The following is a 26,819-nucleotide window of genomic DNA, read 5'->3' on the forward strand; positions in this document are numbered from 1 at the left end:
TGCCACGAACAAATCTTCAGCCATAATTATCAACTTATTTATTTGGACTGTCTTAATCAATTTGTTAAGGATGAGGAAATGCAGCACCAAAAAGAGTAAAAGAGACAGCAAGAAGGAGACTGGAGTTGACTCTATAATTTGTCAAGCCACTTTAAGCGGATTTCCTCAGCGCCAGATTTCACAGCTACCGTGTTAACTTTGACACCACCAACAACTGCCGTCAACTGCCAACTAACCAAAAACCAAAGAAACGAAAACGAAGACGAAGACAGGCAATTAACGTTGGGTAAGAGACTTTTTTTTTAGTTTTTGTTGGAATTAAATCGCATTTGCAATTGGGCAAATTGGAGCTGGAATCGAAGTTGCAGTCGCAGTTTGCCCCACGCATGCGCTGAGAAAACGTTTTGCCCGGTGGCAGTTGCAAATGTCAAACGAAACGAAAGACTTAGGCAGCGAACTTGCGAAGGCGGAGTGTTATTAAATATGCAATGTAAATGCAAATTTGTACGCTTGTTAAATATAATGCACACCATTTGCCAAAGCCAACTAAAACAGCAACTCTGCCCTTTAGCCTCGACCAGGCCCAAGCCCAAGCAGCAACTGTTGCTCGTTGTTTTTGGCTGGTGGCTTGAACTGGGCAATTTAGCGTCACGTTAGCATTTTGTGGAGCAGACAGGCGATGCTGCTGCTGAGGCTGAGGCTGAGGCTGCTGCTGTCAGGCGGCGGGTGGCCATTAAACGAGCGCCTAACTAGCGGTTTCGCTTTTCTTGGACGTCAACGTTGAATTAACCAAAGTAGCCCCCTGGAAGACAACCAATAGAGAAGCTTTAGCTTTAGCTGTTGCTGTTGCTGTTTCAGTAGATGTTGTTGCTGCTGAAGCGGCTGCTGCTGCCTCGAACCTTTCTCTTTGTTGCCCGCCGCAAAGGTCGGCAACGGTTCGTGGCTTTAGCTCTCGGTCTCTAGTCTCGGTCTCTCGGCTCCGTCTCTGTGTGTGTGTGTCTCTGGGCCACAGCTTTTTATAAATACAAGTGTTGGCCGCACAATGGCAAAGATTCGTTTGTCGAACGTGCAACGCGCGCGATCAAAACTAACCAAGCTGCCAAGCTTGGAGAGATACAAAACTTAAATCGGTATAACGTCGTCGCTAAACTCAACTCTTGATCATCATCTATTTTCGCAAATTTAAAGCGTTACAAATTTTCAACTGAAATTTGAGACGCGTGCGCAACAAAAAAGGATTAAAAAAAAATAATAATAAGAGACAATATAAGAAATGCAAATGCGTTGCACAAATCTTGTGTCGAATCTTGAACAATATTATATAACTAAGACGAGTTGATTTTTTTGTGTGAGATCCTCAAAAATGTTTCTGTGTCTTCTTCCGCAGAAAGCAGCAATGCGCCATGCTGTTGTAATCCGATTTGCGAGCAGTTTTTGAAGCCAAGGCAGGCGAATTACAAAAGAGGAAACACATCCAAAGTGACTGTGAAAGTAATACAACAACAACAACAACAACAACAATCGAACGAACGAGCAACGAACTGAAGAAAGATATTCAATTACTAGTCTCCGTTGTCTTTTGCATCCCATTCAACACATCACAATGAGAATTCAAATATTGGCCTTAACACTTTTGCTGGGTGAGTTCGAGAGACTTCGTGCATGCATATTTGTCTGCTGTTTATTTATTTTTATTTACCATACTCCTATGTACATATTTTCCACTTTAATTGCCTGATTGAGATCTGACTTAAACAATGAGCCCCAGTCAACATCTTATTTTTGCCTGGCCAACAATAAGTTGACCCAAGTCAACTGCAGTCAATTCATAATATTTCGCTTCTTATTTAAAAGAAATATCTCTTCATTAACTGTTTTTCTCAGTGCAGCTGAATAAACATTGTTTTTATGATACAGCGTAGAGTCGTAAATTTGGTTTAACAGTATTTAAAGTCAGCTTTGCTTTGATTGGTAATAACATAAAGTAATAAATGCAGATTGTAATTATGGCTTGTTTTTTGCTTTAATTGAGTTTCAGTTACAATTTAATTAAAACCAAGCTAATATTTTGAGAGTTATTATCGATGAATGTTGAATTTATTAAGCTTGTTACGATATAGAAAATAATGATATTAATAATGAATAGATTTAACGAATTTTTATTGATTGATTTTAAATACTTAATATTTGTAATCGATGAACTTTGTATTGCTAATTGTTTGTAGCGACATAGATTAAAAAGATAATAATAACTAAAAGATTTAACAATCTTAATATCGCGATTTATTGATTTTTGTCTTTGTTTTTTAGCACAACATTAAGAAGCTTAACGAATTATATTGCTTTTTACTATATCAGGTAATGACTAATAGCAATAAAAGCAAAGCATAAAAATTATATTGGGCCAAACAAAATATCCATTTAGAAAATGTTTCAACAATTTGGAATAAAAATGAACTAGGTCTTTATTATTAGTTGTTAGTTAGTTTAATTATTAGTTGACGATTTTAATAATGCATTCAATATTTTTATAATTGAATAAAATATAAAATACAAATTTTTATAGTTATCAAACAGCCAAAAAGTTTTTCGACATAAATTTAGTTTTATTAGAGCAATGAACAGATGAAGATATAATTATGTATCATGACAATTCACATTAATTGGAATATTTATTTAGATTCCAGACTTTATAATGTCCAGCAATAATAATAATATTATTATTTTATTGTAATAATCAATGACTAAGGCCTTTTAATGGCTGCTATTTTGTTGTGCAATACAATACTATTTAAAAAAATCCTTATATGAATATCATAAAATGCATATTTAGATTTTATTTAAAATTATTGGCATGCCATAAAATGCATGAGTTAATATTATCAGCTTAATTAGTCTTCAGACCAAACTTTCTATACTTCTTACTTGTTTTGCCAATTCATTAACAAACATTTCTTTAATAAAATAAAATTATAAATTATATTTATATAAATTCCTAATTGTGTGTTCACATTTGTAATTGTATTTATCATATAATATTTTATTATAAATCTCATGACAGTCAATTCAAATTAAATTTAAAGTACTTAAGAAAGAAACTTTATTTTTACATTTTTGATGAAACTAATTTTTTGCAAATTTAAAAAATTGTTGCTAAAAGGAAACGTTAATTATGTTATTTATTAAATCGTTCATTTTTAACAAACTAATGATGCTTTAATGTAGATGAGTATTAAATTACATTTAAAAACAATCATTTTGGCAAATATGAAAAAGTGTTTAAGTTTTATTTTTGAATCTCATTTAATATCTCATTTTTCATGCAGTCGTCACATCAATAAAAGTCTATATTGATGGTTTATTGCAAGAGTTGGACCTGAAATTAGAATGTACTCTTGGATTATGCAATGTTTGCTTTCCTTTCCAATTTGCCAATGTTATGTGTTGTCGATTTTATTGTCATTGTCCCTGCTGTGTTGCTCCTTTCTATTTAACGCCAATCCTCTTAAGCTGCCTTAATACTGTCACTGCTACGTTTTGTTGTCATTTCTTTTACTTACTTTCGACACTCAGGCCACCTCGGTGTTCAAGCGCTGGAAGCCAAAGCCAAGAGCGAGAGCGAGAGCAGCGACAGCAACGTTGCCGCCTCCGCTTCCGCCTCCGCCTCTGGATCGGAGGGAACGAAAGACAAGCGACAGGTGGGCAGCAAGGAGACATCGCTGTATCCCAATCATCGCAGCAGCGAGACAGCAACTCCATTGGAGCGCTCTGATGATCCCGAGGATGGACAGGAGACGATCTATGGCACGAAACCGAATCAATTCATCATACGCCCCATTGCACCGCATCAGCATGCGCAGCATGAATCGCATCAGGAGCCGCAACTGCGCAACTTTGCTGCAGCCAATTCGCGTCCACATGCCGCACAATTGCTGGAGCAAAGTCAGGAGGTAAGTCAGAAGGGAGATGAAGGAAGGAGAAGGGTCAAATTTTGTGGCCTGCGGTCACAGAAGCGTTGCATAAACGTGACTCAACTGAATTACACGACTATTTGCGAAAAAATACAGTACAGGATGTCAAGCTATGACAGCAACATCAACAACAACAACAACAACTTGAACAACAACTGAACTCTAAATAATCCCAATCACAATTGAAATATTGTCAAATTGCGCCTTTCGCTGGCCCCCAGCGTAGAAACCTTGACCAATATTTTAGCTCGAAGTTGATTTCAGATTTGTGTGCACAATTTTGGGAACAAATTGCGACTAAAGCAATTGCAATTACCCGCAATCAACAACACACACAATGTTTATAAATATTACAAAATATAAAATAATAGAAATAGGCAAAAGAAAAACAAAAAAAATTAAGATTGCTTTATAACAAAATTAAAAGCGACAAGCGAATAAAATAAATGCCATTTGCAAGCACTCGAAATGTAAGTCACGAGCACCCACAACAACAACAGCAACAACTACGACAACAACAACTGCATAATTGCAAAATTATTGTTGTTGTTGACGCGTTAGACCACAGCAACAACAGCAACAACAACAACATGCTACATGCCACATCCAAGTCAATTTGCAGCAAGCGGCAACTTCTTCTTGGCTGCCTGCAACAATGGGCGTGTGTTGTTGTCGCTGTTGTCGCTGATGTTGTTGTTGTTGTCGTTGCTTGTCTCGTGGGAAGAAAGTTGACATAATCGTTATAATCACTAGACTTCTGTCTGTCTGTCCGTCTGTTTTGCCGCTGGGAGCCGCCACCGTTGCTGATGGCGCCTTGACTTGACAGCGTCTCATTTCTTATAATAATGTGAATATTGCGAAGGCAACACTGTGCAACAGGCTTAAGCTAATGTTTCGACTCGAACTCAACCTCAACCATTCAAATTGCATGGGAAACAAAGAGCAAGCTTGCATAAATTGCTGACCAAACGGAATCTCTTTTAAATGGAGCAGATCGTAGATAGAAAACTTCAAAGCTGTTTTTAATTCTACAATAATAACACAAATATATTAACAATATATACAATCTACTATTTTAAATACCACAAAGGCTTTTAGTATATTGAAAGTGAGGTGCATAGAAGGAAAATGAGAAATTTTAAAGAATGAAAACAAACAAATTAAAAATCAAATTAAATTAATAGTGTAAAAAGATGAAATATATTACATATAATACGAAAGTGCTTTAGACTTCTTAAAATTATTAGAATTTTTACAAAATGTAATGAATATAAACCTAATTACTTCAAATTACCTATAGTTAAAGGTAATTGCTGCTTTCCAATTAAAATTTTATGACAGCTGCAGAGAATACAATGAAATATATATAATATAGAATGTAAAATTTTTTAAAATTATTTAAAATTATATGAAGAGTAGAAAGATATACAAAAGTGTTTTTTGAAAATTGTTAAAAAAATTAAAAAAATATTTAGATTACTATTTCAAATTAGAAAATCCATACGCTTTACCTGTAGTATATTATCTTTAAAAGGTAATTGCTGCGTTCCATTTACTCTTAACTTATTTGGTTTAAAACTAAAATTTGAATAATTGTACTATTGAACTATGTTGTTTCTAATAATTAGAAAAAAGATTAGTTTAGGTTAGTAAAAAGAAGATATTTTTTGATATTTGATAAGATTTGACGAATTAAATAGTTGAATACTTCGCAGAAAAAAAAGTGTTAAAATCTAGAATATTATCTTGAATCAAGATTTTTGTGAAGTCAAAATGGGACAACAAGGTTTATTATGCCCAATCTTGAAATTCAAGATTATAATCTTGTTTTAAGAAGAAAATCTCAAAATTGAAACAAGGAGGCAAAATCTTAAATCATGATTTGCAATCTACTTTTTAATCTACAATAAATGATTCTTGAAACACGATCTTATTATTGATTTTAGCACTGTTTTTCTTTCTGTGGAGTATTCAACTATTTTATTCCTCAAATCTCGTTACTTTACAATCTAAAGCTCTAATTTAAAATAAAATGTTTTTAATCTAAAAATGCAAATTTAGCATAAAAATCTTGATTTAAGATCATTTGAACCTAAAAATCGTATTCAAGATTGTTTTTTTTTTATAGATCGAAAAAATCTTAAATCCTATTTTACCTCTCTTTGTGCTAGACTAAAAAACATATAGTATTGAATTTTACGAATATTGTAGATTATGTCAACGTTTTAGGAAGATCGCTTATATTTCGGTAATATGCAGATTTTGATTTTGATATTCATAGTTTTTGTTCAAATTTTTGCATGCAAATATCAAACTTGAGATTGTCATTAAAAATAGTATTTAAAATGCATGGCAGCAAATAAAGTGCATGGAAGATTTTATCTGAAGCTTGCGCCACATTTTGATGGACAGTGTAGTTGTAATATAAATAATTTTGTTTGCTGCCAACGCCGATGTTGTTGCTGTTGTTGCTGTTGTTGTTGCCACCGACATGCGCATCGATTGCAACATTAGAGCAAGTGAAGTGAAGTGAAGTCAGGCCAGGCCTAGCTTAGGGCGAGGGAGGCGACGACGACGACGTTGCTGGTCTGCGGTTGTTTGCCACAACCAAAAGACAACGTCAACGTCAGCTGTGTGGCTGCCACACACACACACACAGACACACACACGCAAGTGTTATATAAAGAGTGTTCGTAGATGCCACGCGATTCTCACAGCAGACACCTGACACGGTTTTTTTGGGTCTTCTTAGATGTGGTTGCTGAGGTAGTTACGGTTGATGTTGTTGGTGTGATTAATGTTGTTGTTCAAATTGTTGCCGTTTGAGAAGTGGGCTCCACTTTTAACAGCTGCCATTTGTTGTGCTGGCATTGGCCGTTGATCTTTGCTGTGCGCCACTTAGTAACCACGCCCCCACACTCAAACACTTGATCTCGCCCCTTTTTTTTCTTATGCGCAGTTGCAACACTATGTTTATCTGCAAGATATACAGCGGCATCAGCCCAAGGCTTTGACAGCAGCCAGCAGCAGCAGCCAAGGCAAAGCAGCAGCCGTCAATCGCGAAGCACAAACGAAGAAATCGACACCCGTGGCGGAGGAGGAGCAGGAACAGGAGGCGGAGCAACGATACGCTGTGACCATTCAGCAACCACAGCCACAGCAGCTTGGACTACGCGGTGGTCCCTATGCGCCTTATCAGCTGCCACTGCCACTGTCTGCGCCACAGCATCAACATCAACATCAGCAACAGTCGCAACCACCTCCAAATGCACAGCAGCAACCACAAGCAGCGGCTCAGCAACCTTATCAAATCATACCCGAGGAACAGTTTCTGAAGCTGCTCGAAGAGGAGCTTCAAGTGCGCGCCTATCACGAGCAGCTGCGTCAACAGCAGCAACAGCAACAGCAGCAGCAACCACAGCAACAGCACCAACTATCGCCACGCGGACAACCTCAACCTTTGACCAAACCAATTGCCATACACAGCACAGCAGCCACGCACAAAGTACTTCAACAGGCGGATCCTTCCTTGGGTCTAGGTGGCTACAGGGAACGCGAACGATATGTGGCCGAGCAGCAACTGGTGCAGCCAACTTACTCCAGAGGTGGACCCAAGTATTTGCCACACACGCAGCAGCAACCACAGCAACAGGAAGAGGATGAATCACCTGCTCTCGCTCCTCAACATCAGCGTCAACTCATCGCTGGCTTGCCACCACAGATTGCTTATTATCAGCCACAGATCAGTTACAAGACGTTGCCCAATCATCCGCTGGCCAAATCCTCGCTCGAGAGTGAAATCGAAAAGCTGCTGGCTGCCAATAAACCTGGACCCGGACAAACCTTGAGCTACGTGGACAGCAGCAATGAACCGACGCTGGTCAATCATCAGCATCAGCATGTGACACGTCTGCCACCGCCACCGCCACAGCATCCGGCAGCACCCACGTCACATCCAGCGCTGCGTCAACCCAAAGCCTATTTGGCCAGCACGCCCAACTCTCTGCTGGATGCCAACAATCAACCTTTTGTGCCGTCGCTCTTCAAGTTCAGCAACTTTCAGCAGCCGACGCCGATTTATCCCCAACAGCAACCGCAGCAGCAACAATTGGAGGGTGGCAAGCGACTAGGACCCGTTGTTTATCCAACGGCAGCACCTGCTCAGCCGCAGCCCTCGCAGTACTACTACCAGGAGACGGCTCCGACGGTGGCCACCAAGCCAGCCAAACACTATCGCACCAAGCACTACAAACTCCCTACGCCCAGTCCGACGAAATCCTACGAGAAGGCTCTCCTCTATGCTGACTATGCGGAACGTGCTCAGCCACCAGCTCCCGCGCCCACTGCCGCCCACTTCTATCCCAGTCCACCTGATCCCATCAAGCATCGTCCGGTTGTTGCTCCCACTTCGCTGCCCATTGATTATCCCGCTCAGCCAGCTCCTTCGCAGTCCAGCATCTATGTCTCGCAGGGCACAGGCATTGCCACGCCCTCGCGCGTTACGCCCACTGCGGCTGCAGTGCATCACAAGCTGCGCACCCTGGACGAGGTCAAGCAATTGAATCTCCCCCCACCCAATGGCAAACCCTTGACCCAAGCCGAGTTCCAAGCCCTCGTCGAAGCCGGTTATCCCGTCAAAGCGGTCCCTGTTCCCGTGCCCGTGCCCTATGAGCAGTACGTCAAGGAGCATCCCGAGTATCGCAATCATCCTCCAGTAGATTATGCTCACATCATGCGTCTAGCTTCGCGTCAACTCGCCGCTCATCAGCATCAACATCAGCACCAACATCAGCTGCCGCATCAACGTTCGCTCGCCTCGCCCTCGGAGCCATCGGTGAAGATCATCTCGTCGCCCACAGCTGCGGAGGCCCAACAGACTGCTGTTGGCATTGGCGGAGGCAGCGTCACCTATTTGCAACGTCGTCCTAGGGATGAACAGGACACGGCTGTCGCTGGCAGCGAGACGAAGGCAACGGAACCGAAGCCCACGAAGGCGCAATGAGTTGCATTCCTTTAGTTAATCTCACTCTTTGCCCTTTGCCTAGTTATTGTATAACATAAGTATTGTAAAAATGTTTCTGTATGTTCAGCACTTGTCTAACGTTAAATTATAAACTAAATAAAACTATTAAAAAACACACACACTATGAAACTCATAAAAATATGCGACGGACAAGGTAAGTAGGAAGTGAGTATAAAAATTAATTCGCTACCCGCTACTCATAGGGTAAAGGGGGATTATAAAATTGTGCCTTCGGGAAATTTAAGAAGGCATCTCCCTATAATGCATATATATATATTATATATATATCAGTGTCAACAGCCGAGACGATATAGCCATGTCCGTCTGTCTGTCCGTCCATCTGTATAAACACCTGGATCTCAGAGATCTCAGTAAGAGATAAAGATCATCACTTGTTGTGTGGACAAGCAAATTAAGATTTATGATTCCTGAAAAGTTCATTGCGATCTGATAAAAATTTGATATCTTTTTTAAGAAATAGTTTTGTATAGACAAAAATGCTTTCTTACTAGGGGTCTTAGTTGCTTTGGCTGACATTCTAGTATATTTTGCACTCCTTGGTATATTAACCAATGTATACAAATATACTTAGTATAGTATTTGGTATACCGCACTGTTGTGCTTTCATTAAAGACAACAAAGACCACACTTAACAGTACTTTGCTTCTTTATAATGACGAATAATTGAAGTTGTGCTCTTTCTATTCTAAAATTCATGACTGCATAAGAATTATCCAAGAATTAGAAGCAAATTGTCTTTAAAACTATTTAACTTTAAAGGATTCTCTTAGAAAAAAAAGCTATCTCAAAGTCTGCGAGAAAAAAAACTTTTAAGCATGCCGTAAGACAACCTAAATAAAAAATTACAAACTTAGAAATTAATTAGAAATTCGACTGTTTTGTTTTTCAAGCTTTAGCACACATAAATTATGTTAATTTTTGTTAAATAAATAATAATTGATATAAATACTAAGAAAATCCAACTTTTGTGCTCGTTTTTTCGAAATTAAATTTCTTACATTAATCTAAATATTGAAGAGACTTCTGTCATCATAAAACTCATTTTAGTACAGATTTTATACATGTGTATATATTTTAAGGTTTTCTTTGAAATATTTTTCATTGACACGAGACACTTAAGGCTTCTATGTAGAACGAACTTTGCTTGGAACTTATTTCCACTGCGACTTTCGTTCACTCTGCTTAAATCTAGTTTTGCAAGATTTTACAATTATTAACTGACATTCGCTTAGTTTAGACCAAGTGGCGGATTGCTGTTGCTATTGCTGCTGTCAGCTGAACTGAGCGTTTCGGGCGTGGCCGCCTCCCTTGCCTGCAGTCGCGATATCTGCGGATCCTTGCGGTCTTTATCCTTGCGCTCGCGATCCTTCTCCTTGTCTTTGTCCTTGTTGTGTTTATGCTTGTGCTTGTGCTTATGCTTCTTTTTGTCCTTCTTTTTCTTCTTCTTCACACTGCCATCCGCCTTAAACTTGGCCTCATCGTAGCTACTTTCATAGCGCGTCGATTCACCCACATCCAAAGCCATCGTTGTGTTATCATCCTCGGCATAAAGTTCGGTTTTCACCCGCTTCGACATGTGCTGCGATTCGCCAGGAATGTCATCCATCGTGTTGATTCTCGTCTCACTGTCGTAGGACTGCACATTGATGGGTTCATCCATCACTTGGATCTCCTCGCTGCGCTCCAGCTGAATGATTTCGTCGCCCACTTCGAAGGCTTCTGTGGCTGTGCGTTTAATGGTAACCATGGCAGGCTTATGCCGCTCCTTTGACTCGCTGCCTGCTCTGTCCAGCTTGTCGATCTTCTTGAAACTGTTGCTCGAATTGCTATTCTCCTTCATGAGATCCTGGTAGAAGTGTTGATTCTCATGCGCTTGCATGCAACTTGGTCTCTTCTTGCCATACAACGCGTAGTACAAATCGACGATGTCGCAACGCAACTTTGTGTCGCCCGACAACGTATTGATGGTCTTCCACAGGCGTTCCACTAGATTCGGTTTGTCTAACACAAAGCGTCGCGACTCGCGCGTAAAAGGCGGATTATCAATGAGCAGCTGAGCCAGTCCGTGTCTCGCCGCTGGATCCGGATCGGTTTCGAGCAGCGTTATCAGATGTTCCAAGTCCTCGCTGCGGCCATCAACCTTGACGAAATCCACCAGACACTCCATGGCAGCCAAGCGCAAATCGAGAAATATGCCATACTCCGCATAGCTGCGATAAATATGCGGCAACGAGGGCAGATGACCGAACTTTTGCAGTTTGCGTATAACTTTCAGGCAGGAGACAGAGACCATACATCTGTAGGAGGGCAAATGCTTCTCCATGTTCAGCAGTCGCGTCACTTCATCCAGCACAAGTCTGTAAAGTAAGATTGATAGTTAGTTAAGCACATAATAAAGAAAAGTATATTAGAGTATAGACTATATGTTAATTGTGTTGAATAGGAAAGCTTATAAGAAGTTTGATACACACTGATTAATAAGCTATAACAATGAATACAATAGAATTGCATTCGTAATTCAAAAATATATTCATATGTTATTGAACAATTGAAAGACATATAGCAAACTTAACAGCAGTATTAAGTAGCTTGATTAATTCAAAATTATTTAAAACAAGTCTGTTTTTTTGATTAATTGGTTGACTGCAATGATGTGGAATAAATTGCACACAATTTGTGCGTCATTCGTATTGCTTATTCGAAAATATTTGCTGTGCATAAAAGTATTTAAGTTCTATCACTCATTGCACTTGAACACCAAAAATATTTTCTATACATAAAAGTATTTCAGGCCAATCACTCTGTGGACATAATCATCATATTTGTTCGTTCCTAAACTCACTTGGCATCCGTGGAGAGGCTGTCCGTTGTGATCTGAGTGCCGTGCATAGCTACCGATACCACAGGCGTGAGTGTTTCTCCTAGGGCTTCCACCAATGCAGCTCTATAATAGGCATCCGTGTAATGATTGCGCGAGTTCTCGTTGTACTTGAAGAGATCGAAAAGGAAACGCATCACCTCCGGCGGACAAATGCCATGCGAAGTGCGCAAACCTAACAAACAAATTAATATTAAGTTTAATAACAAACAAAACTTTACACAATCATTAACAACTCACCTGCCATGGCCACTGGAATGGCTTTCTGCAAAAAGTACAATTGAAAGTTGGAAAAGTTGTTTAGCTTGATGATGTGCGGCGCACTGAACGAGCCAAAGAACTTGCGAAAGATGTTGAGCATGGCTGGCGGACCACTCCAAGAGGCGACCATTTGATTGGCCACCTTGGTAAGACTGTGCGCCGCCTGACAGCGCACCTTGTAGAAGCACGATTCGCTTTCGATGGTGTCGGTTAGCGCCAAGCGGGTGGCATTCGTTGGATACTTTTGCAGCGCTTGAATTGCCTGAAACTGGGCGGTGACATCGCGCTCATGGCGCAGCTGATATTGCCACTGAAAATCGGGTTGCTCAATGATCAGATCACGTAGCAATATCATCTCAGGATCAAGACGTATCCACAACACAGGCGAGTCACTAGAAATAAGTAAAGAAAGCATGAGTAAAAGTACTTTTTGAAAAATCCAGAAAACTTACTCCATAGCAGACAAATCCATGTCGACTTCTTCGCCTGTGCAGAGTGGAATCTTTTTCTTCTTGTTGCGTCTGCTCTTCGAGTGGCAAGTGATGTCCGACTTGACCAGCGTGTTCTCGATCTGCAGCGTATGCTTAAACGTGCCATCCAACTCCTGCAGTTGCACCAACAACGGTCCATTATACTTGCGCACACCGAGCTGATTGACAAAGTCCTGGCGTATCTCCAACTCGATGGTGTTGCGCTTTCGATTGAACACCGAGGTAAGCGAGAACTTGGCATGGCCTCCGGTGCGCACCCATTGATCCATGAACACAGACATATTCTTGCCCGTCACCGTAAAGATGGCCTTGATAAAGATATTCGTCGAGATGAGCAGCTGTGACCAGAGTCCAGCGCCAATCTTAGTGCTAGCTGCATTCGTAGCCAACGCCAGCTGCTTGTTAAACACCTGTATGAGCAGCTCCTGGCCAATTCGATGCTCCAGCATACGTATCACCAGGTGCGCCTTGCGACGCATCGCCTCCACATACTTGGGCGACAGTGTATGCAAACTTTTGATGGGAAAATAGTGCACAATCTCCTCCTGCTTGCTGGCTGCTGCAGCTGGATTGGTGCTGGACACGGGTAACGGAGCTGGCGGTTGACTGCAATCCAGTATGATGCCACCATACTGCTCCTCGTACTTGACAACACGCGCCAACTCGGATTGCACCCATTCGCGATACTCGTTGTTGCCAAAGCATTTGCGGGAATAAAGACCACACAGGTACTCAGCTATGCCCTTGGCCAGCCAGGTGTCCGACCAGTGATGCGATGTGATGAAGCAGCCAAAGAACTGTTCGGCTACAGCGCGTGACATAAACGTGCGAGAGACATAAGTCTGATCGATGATCGCGATGGAGTGCAGCAGATTCACAGAGGCTATTGTCATTGTGGCATAGGCGCTGATGTCAGTGTCCAGTTCGTCTACAAACACCTGTTTGTAGCAGGAGAACGGATAGCGTGTGGACAGCGTCTCCTCGAAGAACTCGAAAGCCTCGTGCAAATATCGCACCGTATTCTTCAAGAGCGGCAGCATTCCGGGCAGACAGAAGTGCGTCACTTCGTGCATATACGGATCCACGTAGATCTCAAAGGGTCCCACGGCGAGCGCAATGTTGGGTGCACAAACCGGCGTCGAGACCGTGTAATGAAACGTTTTCCTGCGCAGATCGGGTGTCATTATAACTTCAACCAACTCTCCGCACGAAACTGCGGTGAGATTTTTGTCCACGGTGAATTCCAGACGCCAGGTACAAGGATCCGCAAAGCTGTCGACACAGGGAAACCACAATCGCGACGAATTCTCATAGCAATTGGTGTACATGTGAGCAGAACTAACTTGACCGTTCTCATCATCCGGCGACGTGGCCGGGATGACAAAGTGCATGCCACTCTTTGGGTTTTCTGCAGAGAATTCAATGCGTATGCGCAGGCCACGTCCCTCTTGTATCAAGGAGTAACCATCGGGCGGCACCTCGATGACCAATTCACCGTTATTCTCATCCGGATCGGTAATAGTTGCCGCATTCAAATGACATTTTGAAAAAACATCCATGGATCGACTATAAAGAGTTTGCTTTAAATGAAGTATGAAAAGGAGACAACTCATATGGCACTCACCTGTGTGGCTCACTGTTGCAAATGTTCTGGAAGGGATCGAAGTAATGAAATTCCGCCTGACAAACATCGTTGAGTACGACGCTGTAAATGCGAAGTTGTTTCGCATTGAGGCGAATCAAACGTAAATTCTCATTGTTTGGCACTATCGTCAGCTCCACCATGCCCTGTCAAACATTAAATACACATTAAATATCGCACTGCTCAACATAAATAAAGCGTTTTGCTTACAATTACGGTACGACGATCAAAACTTATGCCGGTCAAACTCACAACCTGATGCGCCGTGCTGTCAAATAAACAGAGAACATTAACTTAAGACCTTAGGACACACATTGTTAAATACTTATAATTTAAATGGACGCAACGGTGCCTCGGGCACCTCGGGTAGTGTTTCCATCGTTTTATTTGCACAGTTTTCAATTAATTTCAATGCTGTTATCAAAAATTTCACCGCATTGTTTATTTTTTCTCATCTACTCTGCTTCTTCTTTTTAGATGTGACACTATCGATGCAAAATCTTCTTAAAAATGCCAGCAACACAAAATACTTAAACATTGACGATGTGGCAACGCTTTTACTAGCAGCCCATCCCTGAAAACGACATTTAACCTTAAGCATGCCACCTGTAGCATAATTTAACACGGAAAAACAAAATAAATAAAATAGGCTACGTCTTGAAAAATATTTAAAATGATAAAATTATGTAATAATACAACAAAATCAACCAAATTACAGTTTATATGCAAAATTTATGAGAGGCTGTCATGGAAAATGTGTAATTAATTTACATAGATAGATCTATGTACAGGCACACTCAAGGGTTAAAGTAGTGATTCATCTGGTGCCAAGAAAAGTTAAATTTGGATATTTCTCCCATTTAAAACGTAAATTCTCTCAGCCGAGTCAGCAGTTTTCACACAACTGCGTCTGGTTGCGTTTCGTAAAATATTTGTTTATACTTGCAAGTGCTATACAAATCGATAAAGCGGAAATAAAATAGAAAACAACAAGAAAATAAGAAAAGTTTTAATTTAATCTAAGAAATACGTAGCAATAGCAGTGAAAGCGATGTACGGCATTGATAATTATCCAAAAAATTATCATGCCAGCGGCATTGGCCTTGTCAATTTGGCAGCCCTGGGCTACAGCAAAAATGAAGTCAGCGATAACTCTGCGCATAACAACAAAGCGCCGCCGCAATCGGGTCTGTATCCCTCGTTGCCATATCCTTCATCAGAGTCTGCGGGCGGAATGCCGTATGTGGTGAAGCAAACAGCACAGGCACAAAACGCCTCGTATCCGGGTGCAAGTTTCGGCATGCCACCACCGCCTTCGTCCGGGGGAGCGCCCTATCCAGGTGCAGGTGGCGGACTCTATCCGAATTTGCCGTCAGGTGGCGGCATGCCTTTGCCGTATCCGTCGACACCTTTGGCGCCCATGCCAAGTGCTTATCCAAGTACTACGCCATATCCAAGCTCTACACCGTATCCAAGTGCAACACCTTATCCAAGTTCTACACCATATCCAAGTGCGACACCTTATCCAAGTGCAACACCCTATCCGAGTGCAACACCCTATCCCAGTGCTGGTTATCCGTCGTTGCCATATCCCGGCGGCGCCATGGGAATGCCCAGCATGCCGATGCCATATGCGCCCTTGCCTAACACGCCAACAACGCCATCCATTTATCCATCAATTCCATCACCATCGGCACCGCCCACACAGGAGGAGGAGCCATCGGTGGGCATCACCGAGTTGCAGTTCACCAGTGTCAAGGTGCCAGAGAATCAGAACATGTTCTGGATGGGACGCAAGGCGACGAGCGCTCGCCAGAAGAGCGTTCAAGGCGATGACTTCGCATCGCTGCGTGATTCATGCGTGGGCAACGGAACCATGTTTGAGGATCCCGACTTTCCGGCCGACGATTCGTCGTTAATGTATTCGCGTCGTCCGGATCGTTACATCGAATGGCTGCGTCCCGGAGACATTGTCGATGATCCGCAGTTCTTTGTCGAGGGTTATTCCCGTTTCGATGTGCAACAAGGCGAGCTGGGTGATTGTTGGTTGCTAGCTGCAGCTGCGAATCTGACGCAGGACTCGAAGCTGTTCTTCCGCGTGATACCGCCGGATCAGGATTTCCAGGAGAACTATGCGGGCATCTTTCATTTCCGCTTCTGGCAGTACGGCAAGTGGGTGGAGGTCGTCATCGATGATCGTCTGCCCACCTACAATGGGGAACTCATCTACATGCACTCGACGGAGAAGAACGAGTTCTGGAGCGCGCTGCTGGAGAAGGCGTATGCTAAGCTACATGGCTCCTATGAAGCTCTCAAAGGTAAGAATAGAAAGGCTGTAAATTTAAGAGTGTTCAAGCTCTTTGTGTGACCGGATTTCTGTCTGTCCGCTTGTTTACAGAGCTATAACTCGAAGACTATAAAAGTTAGAGCTATGAAATTTGGGGACAATAATCTTGTAAGAGCTACGTACAAAAGTGCTCTCTCTTTATAATGAAATTCTTAATGATTTCTGAGAAATTTATTTATTATTCGGTGATGCAGCTGCATCATTTTACTTCCTTTGGTCACAATATGTTTTTTGGCATTCATCCAAAAAAAAATGTGCATTTTCATAACCTATGGCTAATCTTTATTGCTTGCTACTTTTTTAGGTGGCACCACCTGCGAGGCCATGGAGGACTTCACTGGCGGCGTTACCGAGTGGTACGACATCAAGGATGCACCTCCGAATCTCTTCAGCATTATGACCAAGGCAGCTGAACGCGGTTCCATGATGGGCTGCTCCCTGGAACCCGATCCACATGTGCTTGAGGCTGAGACACGCGAGGGTTTGATTCGCGGACATGCTTACTCCATAACCAAGGTGTGTCTGCTGGACATTTCCACACCCAATCGTCAGGGAAAGTTGCCCATGATACGCATGCGGAATCCCTGGGGCAACGATGCCGAATGGAGCGGACCCTGGAGCGACAGTTCGCCTGAATGGCGTTTTATACCTGAGCATCAGAAGGAGGAAATTGGCTTGAACTTTGATCGCGATGGCGAGTTCTGGATGTCCTTCCAGGACTTCCTCAATCACTTTGATCGCGTGGAGATTTGCAATCTTTCGCCCGATTCCTTGACCGAGGAACAAGAGCACAATTCGCGTCGCAAGTGGGAAATGTCCATGTTTGAGGGCGAATGGACATCAGGCGTCACTGCCGGCGGTTGCCGTAACTTCTTGGAGACCTTCTGGCACAATCCACAGTACATCATCTCGCTGGAGGATCCCGACGAGGAGGATGACGATGGCAAGTGCACGGTGATTGTGGCACTGATGCAAAAGAATCGTCGCAGCAAACGCAACGTGGGCATCGATTGCCTGACCATTGGCTTTGCCATTTACCATCTCACGGATCGCGATATGCAGGTGAAGCCGCAAGGATTGAACTTCTTCAAGTACCGTGCATCGGTGGCACGTTCACCGCACTTCATCAACACGCGTGAGGTTTGTGCTCGTTTCAAGTTGCCGCCCGGCAATTATTTGATTGTGCCATCGACCTTTGATCCCAATGAGGAGGGCGAGTTCATCATACGCGTCTTCTCCGAGACAATGAACAACATGGAGGAGAACGACGATGAGGTGGGCTTCGGTGACACAGACGATCGCATTGCACCCGCCTTGCCACCGCCCACACCCAAGGAGGAGGACGACCCTCAGCGCATTGCCCTCCAGCGTCTGTTCGACAGCGTTGCTGGTGACGATCAGGAGGTGGATTGGCAGGAGCTGAAGCGCATCTTGGATCACTCGATGCGCGATGTTATGATTGGCACGGATGGTTTCTCCAAGGATGCTGTGCGATCGATGGTTGCCATGCTGGACAAGGATCGTTCGGGACGCTTGGGCTTCGAGGAGTTCGAGGCGCTGTTGACGGACATTGCCAAGTGGCGTGCTGTGTTCAAATTGTATGACACTCGTCGCTCGGGCAGCATCGATGGCTTCCATTTGCGTGGCGCCCTTAACTCGGCTGGTTATCATCTGAACAATCGCCTGCTCAATGCGTTGGCGCATCGCTATGGCTCGAGGGAGGGCAAGGTGCCCTTCGATGATTTTCTGATGTGCGCCATCAAGGTGAAGACATTCATTGAGATGTTCCGCGAGCGGGACACTGATAATTCCGATACGGCATTCTTCAATCTGGACGATTGGCTGGAGCGAACCATTTACTCCTAAATTGGATGAGCAACTGTTTCATCTTTAATCGAACATTTTAAACTAATCTTATACTAAGTGCCACATTTACTTACGATGCAGTCAGCAAAGTCAACACGGCGTTATCAACTATATACCACGATACGGAACGGAAATACAAATTCATGTGCACAATAATTGAATCAACCTTGGAACACGCTCTACCATAAACGATAAAAGCGATGAGCGAATGGGAAAGAGAGAAGAGCGAGCGTGAATAAAAACCAGAAAATCAACAACAGAATTTGCCGGCAAGCGCCAGACAGTTGTATATATCTTATATACTATTACTATATATACTGACTGTCAAAATGACTAATGGCTAAATTGCTTTGAGCCCATTATAAACAGACAAACACACACACATTCTAACATTCTATGCTTTTGACAATAGCCAAAAAGCCCGCAAGTACAAAACGAAATGAAACTGAAATGTGCATTAATAAAATAAAGAAATAAACTATACGAAACTCAGTGCTATATATATACAGCAACCATGTGGAGATCATAATATAGTCATATACACATTTACATACATATTTATTGGCAATCTCTCTATTCATATATCGAACAATTTGCGGCTATTATGAAATATTTTACAACTAAATCAGTTGGGGAAACAAAGCACGTCATAAGCAAGTTCTCTACACCGTAATAACTAGTATATCTATAAATAATATTTATCGTTAAACTCTATCGAAGTAAGGTGCGTTTCGTATTTATATGACACAAAGTTTATTGATATGTTAACAAATATCAGAGCTTTTTAAAGAAGTAACAATCTTAAGAAATAAGTGACTGAAATCAACGAACATTTCATATTTAATATGAATAAACAAATACTTAAAAAAGATATATTAAACAAAATTCTAAAGAAATACAAGAATCTCAAGAAATATTTATATACACCTATTTTCATATAATAAGAATGATAAATCAAAAAGATTTCTAAAGAAATTCCTGCTTACTATATTTATAAGAATCATTGCTGCTTTCCTAAATAAGTTTTTGTTTTTTTCCCTAGTGTCGTAAAAATAAGAAATGCACCTTATAGCAACTGATTTAATATGGGGAAAAATCACATCTCAAGCGGGTTTTGTTTAGTTTATAGTTTTACTTTATGCTAATACTCATTAGTCACTGCGAAACCTGCTCTAGAAGTGAATCTATGTTGTGTGATATTTCCCCGCTCTTAACTCGAATCTTTTTTCTTTACGTCTTTGTTATAATTGTTATAAACTTTGTAAACTAAACTTTTTTGTAATTTGTATTATGTATTTGTTAATTAAATGGCAAGAGTACAACACAACACAAAGATTACTTGACTACGACGATATCGGTGCCTCCGGTTGGGGGACCAGCTGCAACCATGGTCTCTTTGAACTCGTCATAGTTGAGATCGGTATCGCTGCACAGCTGCTGCAGCACCTCGAGAAAATCTTCATATTCCAGTCGCCACTTTCTGAGAGAGAAATGTTGACTCACAAGTTCTAATAAAATCTAAATGATGTGGTTGCTGATGACTTACTTGTAACGCATGTAGATAAGTCCAGTTTGGGTTCGCGTGATCGGATGTGGCATTAACTTGGCTTGCTGCAACCAGCTGTCCAGCTGTGAGAGCAGTATGCTGTTGAACTCCTCGTTCTCCAGTTCAGCGGCATTGAGTACCTAGGAGAACATAATACTCTTCTATATATATATATAGTTTTATTTATTTGGATATGCGCTCACCTTGTGATTGCAATAAACGTGAAAGAGCGAATCGAGCGTATGCCTCTTGGGTTTATCATCATCGTCAGCCATTGCCTAGAACTATATCATATATATATATATGTGTGTGTGTAGGTGGTGAGTATATATATATATAATTCAGCGATAAATAATCTAAACAAAAAAAGCAAAGGTAAAGTGTGTTTGTATTTGTATTTATCGTAATGTTTTTGTTGACAAACAAAGCGCCAGGCAACAGTTGTGAACGTGTGTGGGCTGTGAATCAAGTACTATATAGTATATATAGCATTATGCAGTCGCTAGTTGCTGTTTGCCTGCTTATCCAGCTGCTCGATGAGACGTTGCACGTAGTGCAACAGCTTCGAGTTGCGCTTGGCCCCGAGTATGTGGCACATTCGATATGGTGGCACGATGGTCAACTGTTGCAACACCACAATCTTGCTCTGCCTCCAGGCCAGCTCGTTGGGTCCAAATTGTTGAGAGAGCAGCCTGAAGAGTTGCCTGCCACGTGGTGTGGCATATTCGTTGCGTGTCTGCAACATTAGCTTACGCTGCTCCATTGTCTCCTCCAGGCGATGATCCAACTGAAGTATCAATCAAATAAAGAATTCATAAATATGAAATAAGTAAATAATAAAAAATAACCCACTCGCTGTAAATTGAGTCGAGCTGGTGGCTCCGCCTCTATCTTTGCCTCCTGTAGGATGGTCAAGTCTTTGCAGAAATCCAAATTGATTAAGCACTGATTGTAGCGTGCAACTCCGTCGTCGCCATCTTTGCTGCGGCAGCGCAGCATCAGCATTTTCACGCTGTGCTCGTAGGTGACAACTTCACCTGTAAAGTGATCTCCAAAGCAGGTCACCACATGCAAGTGCATGCCAATGGGAAAAGGATTAAACGACATTTTCAATATTCCTTTTCAATTTAAACTGCAGCAAATTCTCTTTTTGTACTCAGCTTTTTGACACATGCTAAAAAACACTATTCGCATTTCAACAAAAGTCCCTTTTGACAGTTACATTTCTGGCAGGCCATTTTGAAATGTCCCTTTGCTGCTTGAAGGAATTTTTTTGCCATTCTGCTGTTTAAATACAAAGTGTAGTGTTGTGTTTAAAATATAAGATTTTAAAAATACTGCAAATAAATTATTTGTAAGTAAACAAATAATAAATTTCCAAATCTCTTAGAATTGCATTTCAAAAGCAAAGGCATTTTGGCAGAAGCGCTGCTCATAAATTACCCTTTCCAATTGGGAAATTCTTGTAGGTCAAATCTCCCTCTAATTTCCCTTTCAAGACTAAATCCAGTTAGACGTTAATTATTCAAAGAAAAATGCATTTTGTTTTTTTTTTTATTTCATTTTATTTACAGTGTATGTGTATGTATGCTAAATATATAACTAAATATAAATGTTTGTTGTATATATATATATATATTTCAAAAGTAAACCTTTCCTTTTTTGTTTATATAATTTATACGATGTTTTTGACCGCTGTTAATTTTTGTTGTTTGCTGTCTAAATTGCATGAGCGTTACTTCTTTTAGTTGTTTATTTTGTTCAATATTTAGTTAATCGTATTTATGTATATGTGTGTATATATATGCAAGTATGTGTACCTTCATTAGCACTATTAGAATTCGCTTTTCGATTATAACTAACGCGTCCCAATTACGAACGAACAAACAAACATTTGTTCCACTTTTGATCTGGTTTTTTGTTGTTTTCTTGTTAATTGAGAGAAACGTGCAAAATATTAAATTCTTAGTACAAATATTGTTTAAAAAAGGCGAGAAAATATATGTTTAAACGATCAAATCGATGCGCATTCTTTTTCTACAGAATAAATACCGAAAAACAATGAGGGACAAGCACAAACAGAAAACAGATTATTTAATTTTTTACATATCATTTAAGAACACAAACGTATAATAAACGAGAAGTGTATGAAAAAATAGCGCTTATTTATTTATAAAAAATTTGCTTTATATATATTATATATGCTATATAGAAGATGTTATCCGCCTGTCTGTTGTCTGCTGTGTCTGTCGGTCAATTAATTGGTCTAATCACTGACTACAGTTTTTAGTTTCCATTTTAGCACTTTTTTTTACTTTTTAATGTATTCCCTTTTTTTGTTTTGTTGTAAGCATTTGCTATTTTATACTCAATTTTCTGTTATTCTGCATTTGCTTCTTAAAGAGTTAATTCTTTTTTTTTTGCTTGTAATTAGGTTTTAATGCGCTTGGCTTAAAGTCTTAATTATGCTTTTCAAAAATGTTGCTTTTGGGATGGGACGATTTAGCTAAAGTTTACTGTGATTTTAAACTACATTTTTAAATTGTTTTTGTTTGCATTAATATTTGTTGAGAAAAGGAGCTGAGGGCTCTGCAGATGATGTAGAATGAGAATGTTGAATGGCTTTCAAAAATGTGTTCCGTTTTTTTTTGTGTTCTCTTTGCTATTTTTTCATGATTTTTTTCGATTTGCTTTTGCTTTATGATTTACGGGTTTCGTTTAATATCAAAAGGAATGATATATATGAATAATATATATATGCATATATATATATATATATTTATAAAAATAAAACAATGCCTTTGCATATTAATCGACACACCGCGAATCTTACATGGGCCCATCGATGGCGCTCACTTTAAGCCGGAAATAATAAACGGAACGCGCCAACATGCTAGCCGCAATGATGAAGAGTGCAATATAGAGAATATACATGCCGCCATGATCCTATAAAGAGGAAGGTAGAATCAGTAATTGATTGTAATAGTTGTATATGGGTAATTCTTTGACTGCTACAGTGAAAAAAAATATAAACTAAAACAATTTTAAAAATAAGTGAGGGTTATTCTTAAAGCTATGGCTTAGCTCTGTATTTAGAGCTAAGATTGATTTTAAGAACTTGTTCTGTTTTACGATAAAATGTATAAATTCGTTAATTTTTCGGTTTTGCGTACGTATTTGTTAATTTTTGCAATTATCAGAACAGAAAACAAAACATTCTTAGCTCTAATTAAAGTATGAATCTAGAGCAATAAGAAAAACCTTTTCTTATTTTTTAAATTGTTTGAGTTTATGTTTTTTTTTTCCACTGTAAAGATGGACGCACGCGACATCTGTCAGAGAATTACCCATATGCTATATTCAAATACTCACCGATGCGTATGAGATGGTGCCAACGGTCAGGCCAATGCTGCCAAGAAGGAAGAGAAATGCGACAATAGCAAACAGAATGCCGCGACTGTTGGCGAAACGTGCGCCCACCGAGGACACTCTCCTGCAGTGTGGACAGCGAGCCAGGGCATTGTGATAGGTGTTAAACTAAGTAAAGTAAAGTACTGATTAATATCTTATACATTTGGAAAGTATTCTCAGGTGTGTTTCATACCAAAAAACGTGTCGGAACAGTGGCCACAGGTGACGCGACACATGCCCGGCATGGTGGGCACTGGCGGTGTCACTGGACTGGGAGCCAGATTGATGATGCGCTTGCAATTGGGTCGGGGACAAGCGATGCGCTGCGACGAGCTCTTGCAGATTAAGAGACAATTGCAAGGACAACGCACATACTTCTTGCCAGGAGGCGCATTCCGAATGGGCTGCAATTAATCATAGTTTATTAATTATTCCTTTTTGAGTATTGTTCATTCATAAGACTTACAGTTGCCTCGTTGCAGTGGGTGCACTTGACCACATGCTGCTCACGCTTGCTGGTGATGTCAATCATGTTCTGACACACCCGACAGGTAACCATGGGCACTCCGCTGGTGCTGCTGCTCTGATAAGGCGGTGGCACCTCATCGGGTCCAATGAACGGCACCTGTGCATTGCTGCCTGCAATTATGAAGAAGGAATATCAATTCATTTCGGTTCTTTACTCTCACGTTTCGATGCAACCTTTGGTGTAGAATAAATACATCTGGCTGCAGTTGCAACTGCTGTGGCACTAAGATGCAATTGTTGCTGCAGCACATCGCTGCAGATGATACCGTGTGTGGGCGGGGGAACAGGCAACGCGACATTCAACAACGATGCAGATAAGTGGCAAGTGGGTCAAAAACTAAATAAACGCAACAAACCGGCATTTGTCGGCCACACTTTGTGGTCTGCAAACAAGTTAACGCTTTGTGCGCATTGACTGAGGACCAAGACTTAAACGACCAATTCACTATAAATAACTTGGATGCTCGATGGCTGCAGTGATCAGGTTCTGGACAAAAGCAAAAACAAAGGCTCTACAGCGGTGTGTGTGTGTGTGTGTGGAAGGGAAGGCCACGGCTGTTGTCAGCCTGACGATAATGGAAAGTATTCCGATGACTCATATGACGCCTTTCGACTGCTGCCAACCATCGCATCGCTGCTGCTGATTAAACACGACGACGACGACAACGCTGCTGTTGCTGTTGACTGCGCAACTCTGCGGTGATATGAAAGCATAAACAAAACAATAAGGGAATCACAAAACTCTGCGTAACTGTCGAAGTTTGCATACTCTTTGATTGTTTAAAAAATATATTTCTAATCGCATTGCTTGGCAGATTTCTAGGAAATTGCAAAAGTTGTCGAAGTATTTGGAGAAATGCAATTAATCATAAGTACTTCTAATCAAAGCAATTGAAATATTGATTGCATTATAATAATATTATAAAGGGAATTGCCAAATTCAAATCAGAACAAGTTTATAAACATTTCTAAGCGTAAGACTGTAGAAAGTGTATAGAAAAATAAAAAAATTGATAGAAAATAGAAAACATATATAGTTACTACCTTTCATTGTTCAATTACTTTGCTAATTTGTACTTGTAGAAAGCGAGCATGCTCTTGAAAAACAGTTACTTTAGTATTCTATAATATACCAAAATTATGGGAAATTTGGGAAATTAAAAAATACTTTGCGTCATCAGATCAATCAGATTTACCAATTTTGAAAGGAATATTATAAAAATTTAACATAACTGGTAAAATTTCAAAGCGGCAACAATTCGTTTGAGTTAATTTAAATCAAAAATATACTCTATTAATGAATTTTAAATTTACTAGATTTGTTGAAGTTCAAAGAACTTACAAAAAACTTTACACAATTCTCAAAATTGCGTTCTTTTCTAAGCAGCAACAATTATTTACGAAGAATTCTAATCGCAATACTAGATAAGTTTGTTTGAAATTACAGAAAAAATGAAATAAACTTGGACGCTGATAATGAAAAAGATGCACAGCAAAAAAACGTAAATAATCGATTGTCATACAAAAACGTAATATGCATAAAATTGGCAAATCGGAATTTAATCGTTACGCGTTGATCCAATTGGAGTTCCAACTAGATAAACAACTTTATCACATACATAGCTGCAGTTGTTGCCATATGAAAACTGATTGGCTCGGCGAGTATGATTGCGATTCGGCATCAAGTTACGAACTTTCTGCGAATGTCGCGCTACAGTCCAAAACCCAACCCACTTCCCCTGCCATACCACCCTCGCGTACTCTGCTGAAACGAAGTGTATTATGAGTCAGTTTAATGCGGGGGAAGTGTGAAAATCTAGGCATGAAATGCAAGACTACTTAGGCTAGTTGGAAATCACAACAAACTAGAGCGAGCCGCACACTTGTTGGGTTTCCAAGCGGCAGCGGCAGCGGAGACAATGAATGGTTTTGGACCCGCATAAGATCCCAAAGTCCGGGCGGGGGTGACGCACTATTGGGGCGGGGATAGGGGCAGGGACAGAGTGCAGAGCGTAGAGTTGAACGCACTTAACGATTATTATTTAACGAGTGGGGGAGTTGGATCAACACATACCATCCTCGTTGTTGGCCACTGCACTGCTTACGGGATTTTCGGCGCCATCGTCTTGATAGGATGAGTAGGAGGTCGGTGCGCGGGGCTGATCCGCAGGTATCAAGCTTTGCCTCTCGGGATCGGCCATATTGTTGTTGTTGTTGTTTTTGTTGCTGCTGCTTGTTCTTCTCTTTGCACACTAAAGCAACTCCCGTTAGTAATGCAGCCAAATTGCAATTAGCTTTGTTGTTGTTGTTGTCTCTCTGCACCGCAACGCAAATGCTTCAACTGCAAATAAACGAAAAGCAAAAAGCACACCGTTTATTACTAGCTTGCTTATTGTGCATATTTATAGTAGAGAGCCCCTAAACAGCAGCAGCAATTTCTTTCTTTGTTTGATGTGTTTTTTCCTACAATGATGTTTTTTCTTATTCGTTTTACACTTTTCTTTTATTGTGCTGCCTTGTTGAATCCTCCCTTTTCGGCATGCGCCGCAATAATCAATTTTATGGCCGCTGCAGCTTCAGCACCTTTAACGGGTCACCACACAAATTCCATTTTACTCACGGATGCAGTTTTTGCAAACAACTTTGCTAATTGTTTAATGTTTGTATGTCTTTTTTGTGCTATATTTTACCTTATTTTGTTGAAATTGCACTGCTGCTGCCGTCGACGCACATTTGAGTCAATTGGTCACACTATGGTCGTGTTTGCCTTGCACAGCTGCTGGTCACACTCTGTTGGTCCAACTGCATTGCAATAGTCTGCAGCTGTTTATGTA

General features: G+C 40.9%; 6 protein-coding genes across 10 annotated transcripts; 2 read left to right on the plus strand and 4 right to left on the minus strand.

The window, feature by feature from the left end:
* The first annotated feature begins 1,022 nt into the window (after positions 1–1,022).
* On the plus strand, positions 1,023–9,105 carry LOC132793010 (mediator of RNA polymerase II transcription subunit 15). Its single transcript, XM_060802593.1, has 4 exons — positions 1,023–1,130; positions 1,388–1,640; positions 3,574–3,950; positions 6,931–9,105. Exons 2-4 carry the CDS (start codon positions 1,604–1,606, stop codon positions 8,971–8,973), a joined length of 2,457 nt encoding a protein of 818 aa, XP_060658576.1. The 5' UTR covers positions 1,023–1,130; positions 1,388–1,603; the 3' UTR covers positions 8,974–9,105.
* A 944-nt stretch (positions 9,106–10,049) lies between these two features.
* On the minus strand, positions 10,050–14,765 carry LOC132790665 (transcription initiation factor TFIID subunit 2). The gene is made up of 7 exons (XM_060799294.1): positions 14,617–14,765; positions 14,498–14,552; positions 14,270–14,433; positions 12,607–14,211; positions 12,134–12,546; positions 11,858–12,068; positions 10,050–11,372 (listed from the first exon to the last, which is right to left on the minus strand). The coding sequence occupies exons 1-7, from the start codon at positions 14,664–14,666 to the stop codon at positions 10,244–10,246; spliced, it is 3,627 nt and encodes a 1,208-aa protein (XP_060655277.1). The 5' UTR covers positions 14,667–14,765; the 3' UTR covers positions 10,050–10,243.
* Positions 14,766–14,901: 136 nt separating this feature from the next.
* LOC132793696 (calpain-B) lies at positions 14,902–19,833 on the plus strand. Its single transcript, XM_060803732.1, has 2 exons — positions 14,902–16,605; positions 16,939–19,833. Exons 1-2 carry the CDS (start codon positions 15,339–15,341, stop codon positions 18,498–18,500), a joined length of 2,829 nt encoding a protein of 942 aa, XP_060659715.1. The 5' UTR covers positions 14,902–15,338; the 3' UTR covers positions 18,501–19,833.
* Positions 19,794–20,435, minus strand: LOC132793700 (uncharacterized). Its single transcript, XM_060803743.1, has 3 exons — positions 20,250–20,435; positions 20,047–20,186; positions 19,794–19,980 (listed from the first exon to the last, which is right to left on the minus strand). Exons 1-3 carry the CDS (start codon positions 20,319–20,321, stop codon positions 19,836–19,838), a joined length of 357 nt encoding a protein of 118 aa, XP_060659726.1. The 5' UTR covers positions 20,322–20,435; the 3' UTR covers positions 19,794–19,835.
* A 93-nt stretch (positions 20,436–20,528) lies between these two features.
* Positions 20,529–21,248, minus strand: LOC132793699 (LSM12 homolog A). Its single transcript, XM_060803742.1, has 2 exons — positions 20,899–21,248; positions 20,529–20,833 (listed from the first exon to the last, which is right to left on the minus strand). Exons 1-2 carry the CDS (start codon positions 21,151–21,153, stop codon positions 20,549–20,551), a joined length of 540 nt encoding a protein of 179 aa, XP_060659725.1. The 5' UTR covers positions 21,154–21,248; the 3' UTR covers positions 20,529–20,548.
* A 1,228-nt stretch (positions 21,249–22,476) lies between these two features.
* Positions 22,477–26,781, minus strand: LOC132793698 (type I phosphatidylinositol 4,5-bisphosphate 4-phosphatase-A). 5 transcript variants are annotated; one of them, XM_060803737.1, is made up of 6 exons: positions 26,676–26,781; positions 26,060–26,326; positions 23,924–24,096; positions 23,653–23,861; positions 23,419–23,584; positions 22,477–22,992 (listed from the first exon to the last, which is right to left on the minus strand). In XM_060803737.1, the coding sequence occupies exons 2-6, from the start codon at positions 26,184–26,186 to the stop codon at positions 22,876–22,878; spliced, it is 792 nt and encodes a 263-aa protein (XP_060659720.1). In that variant the 5' UTR covers positions 26,187–26,326; positions 26,676–26,781; the 3' UTR covers positions 22,477–22,875. The 5 variants fall into 5 exon arrangements, with proteins under 5 accessions (XP_060659720.1, XP_060659721.1, XP_060659722.1 ...); XM_060803738.1 differs by having other exon boundaries at positions 26,606–26,701; XM_060803739.1 differs by lacking the exon at positions 26,676–26,781 and adding an exon at positions 26,480–26,496.
* Between the last annotated feature and the right edge of the window lie 38 nt (positions 26,782–26,819).

The sequence above is a fragment of the Drosophila nasuta genome, chromosome 3 (assembly GCF_023558535.2).
Source record: "Drosophila nasuta strain 15112-1781.00 chromosome 3, ASM2355853v1, whole genome shotgun sequence".
NCBI classification, from domain to species: domain Eukaryota; kingdom Metazoa; phylum Arthropoda; class Insecta; order Diptera; family Drosophilidae; genus Drosophila; species Drosophila nasuta.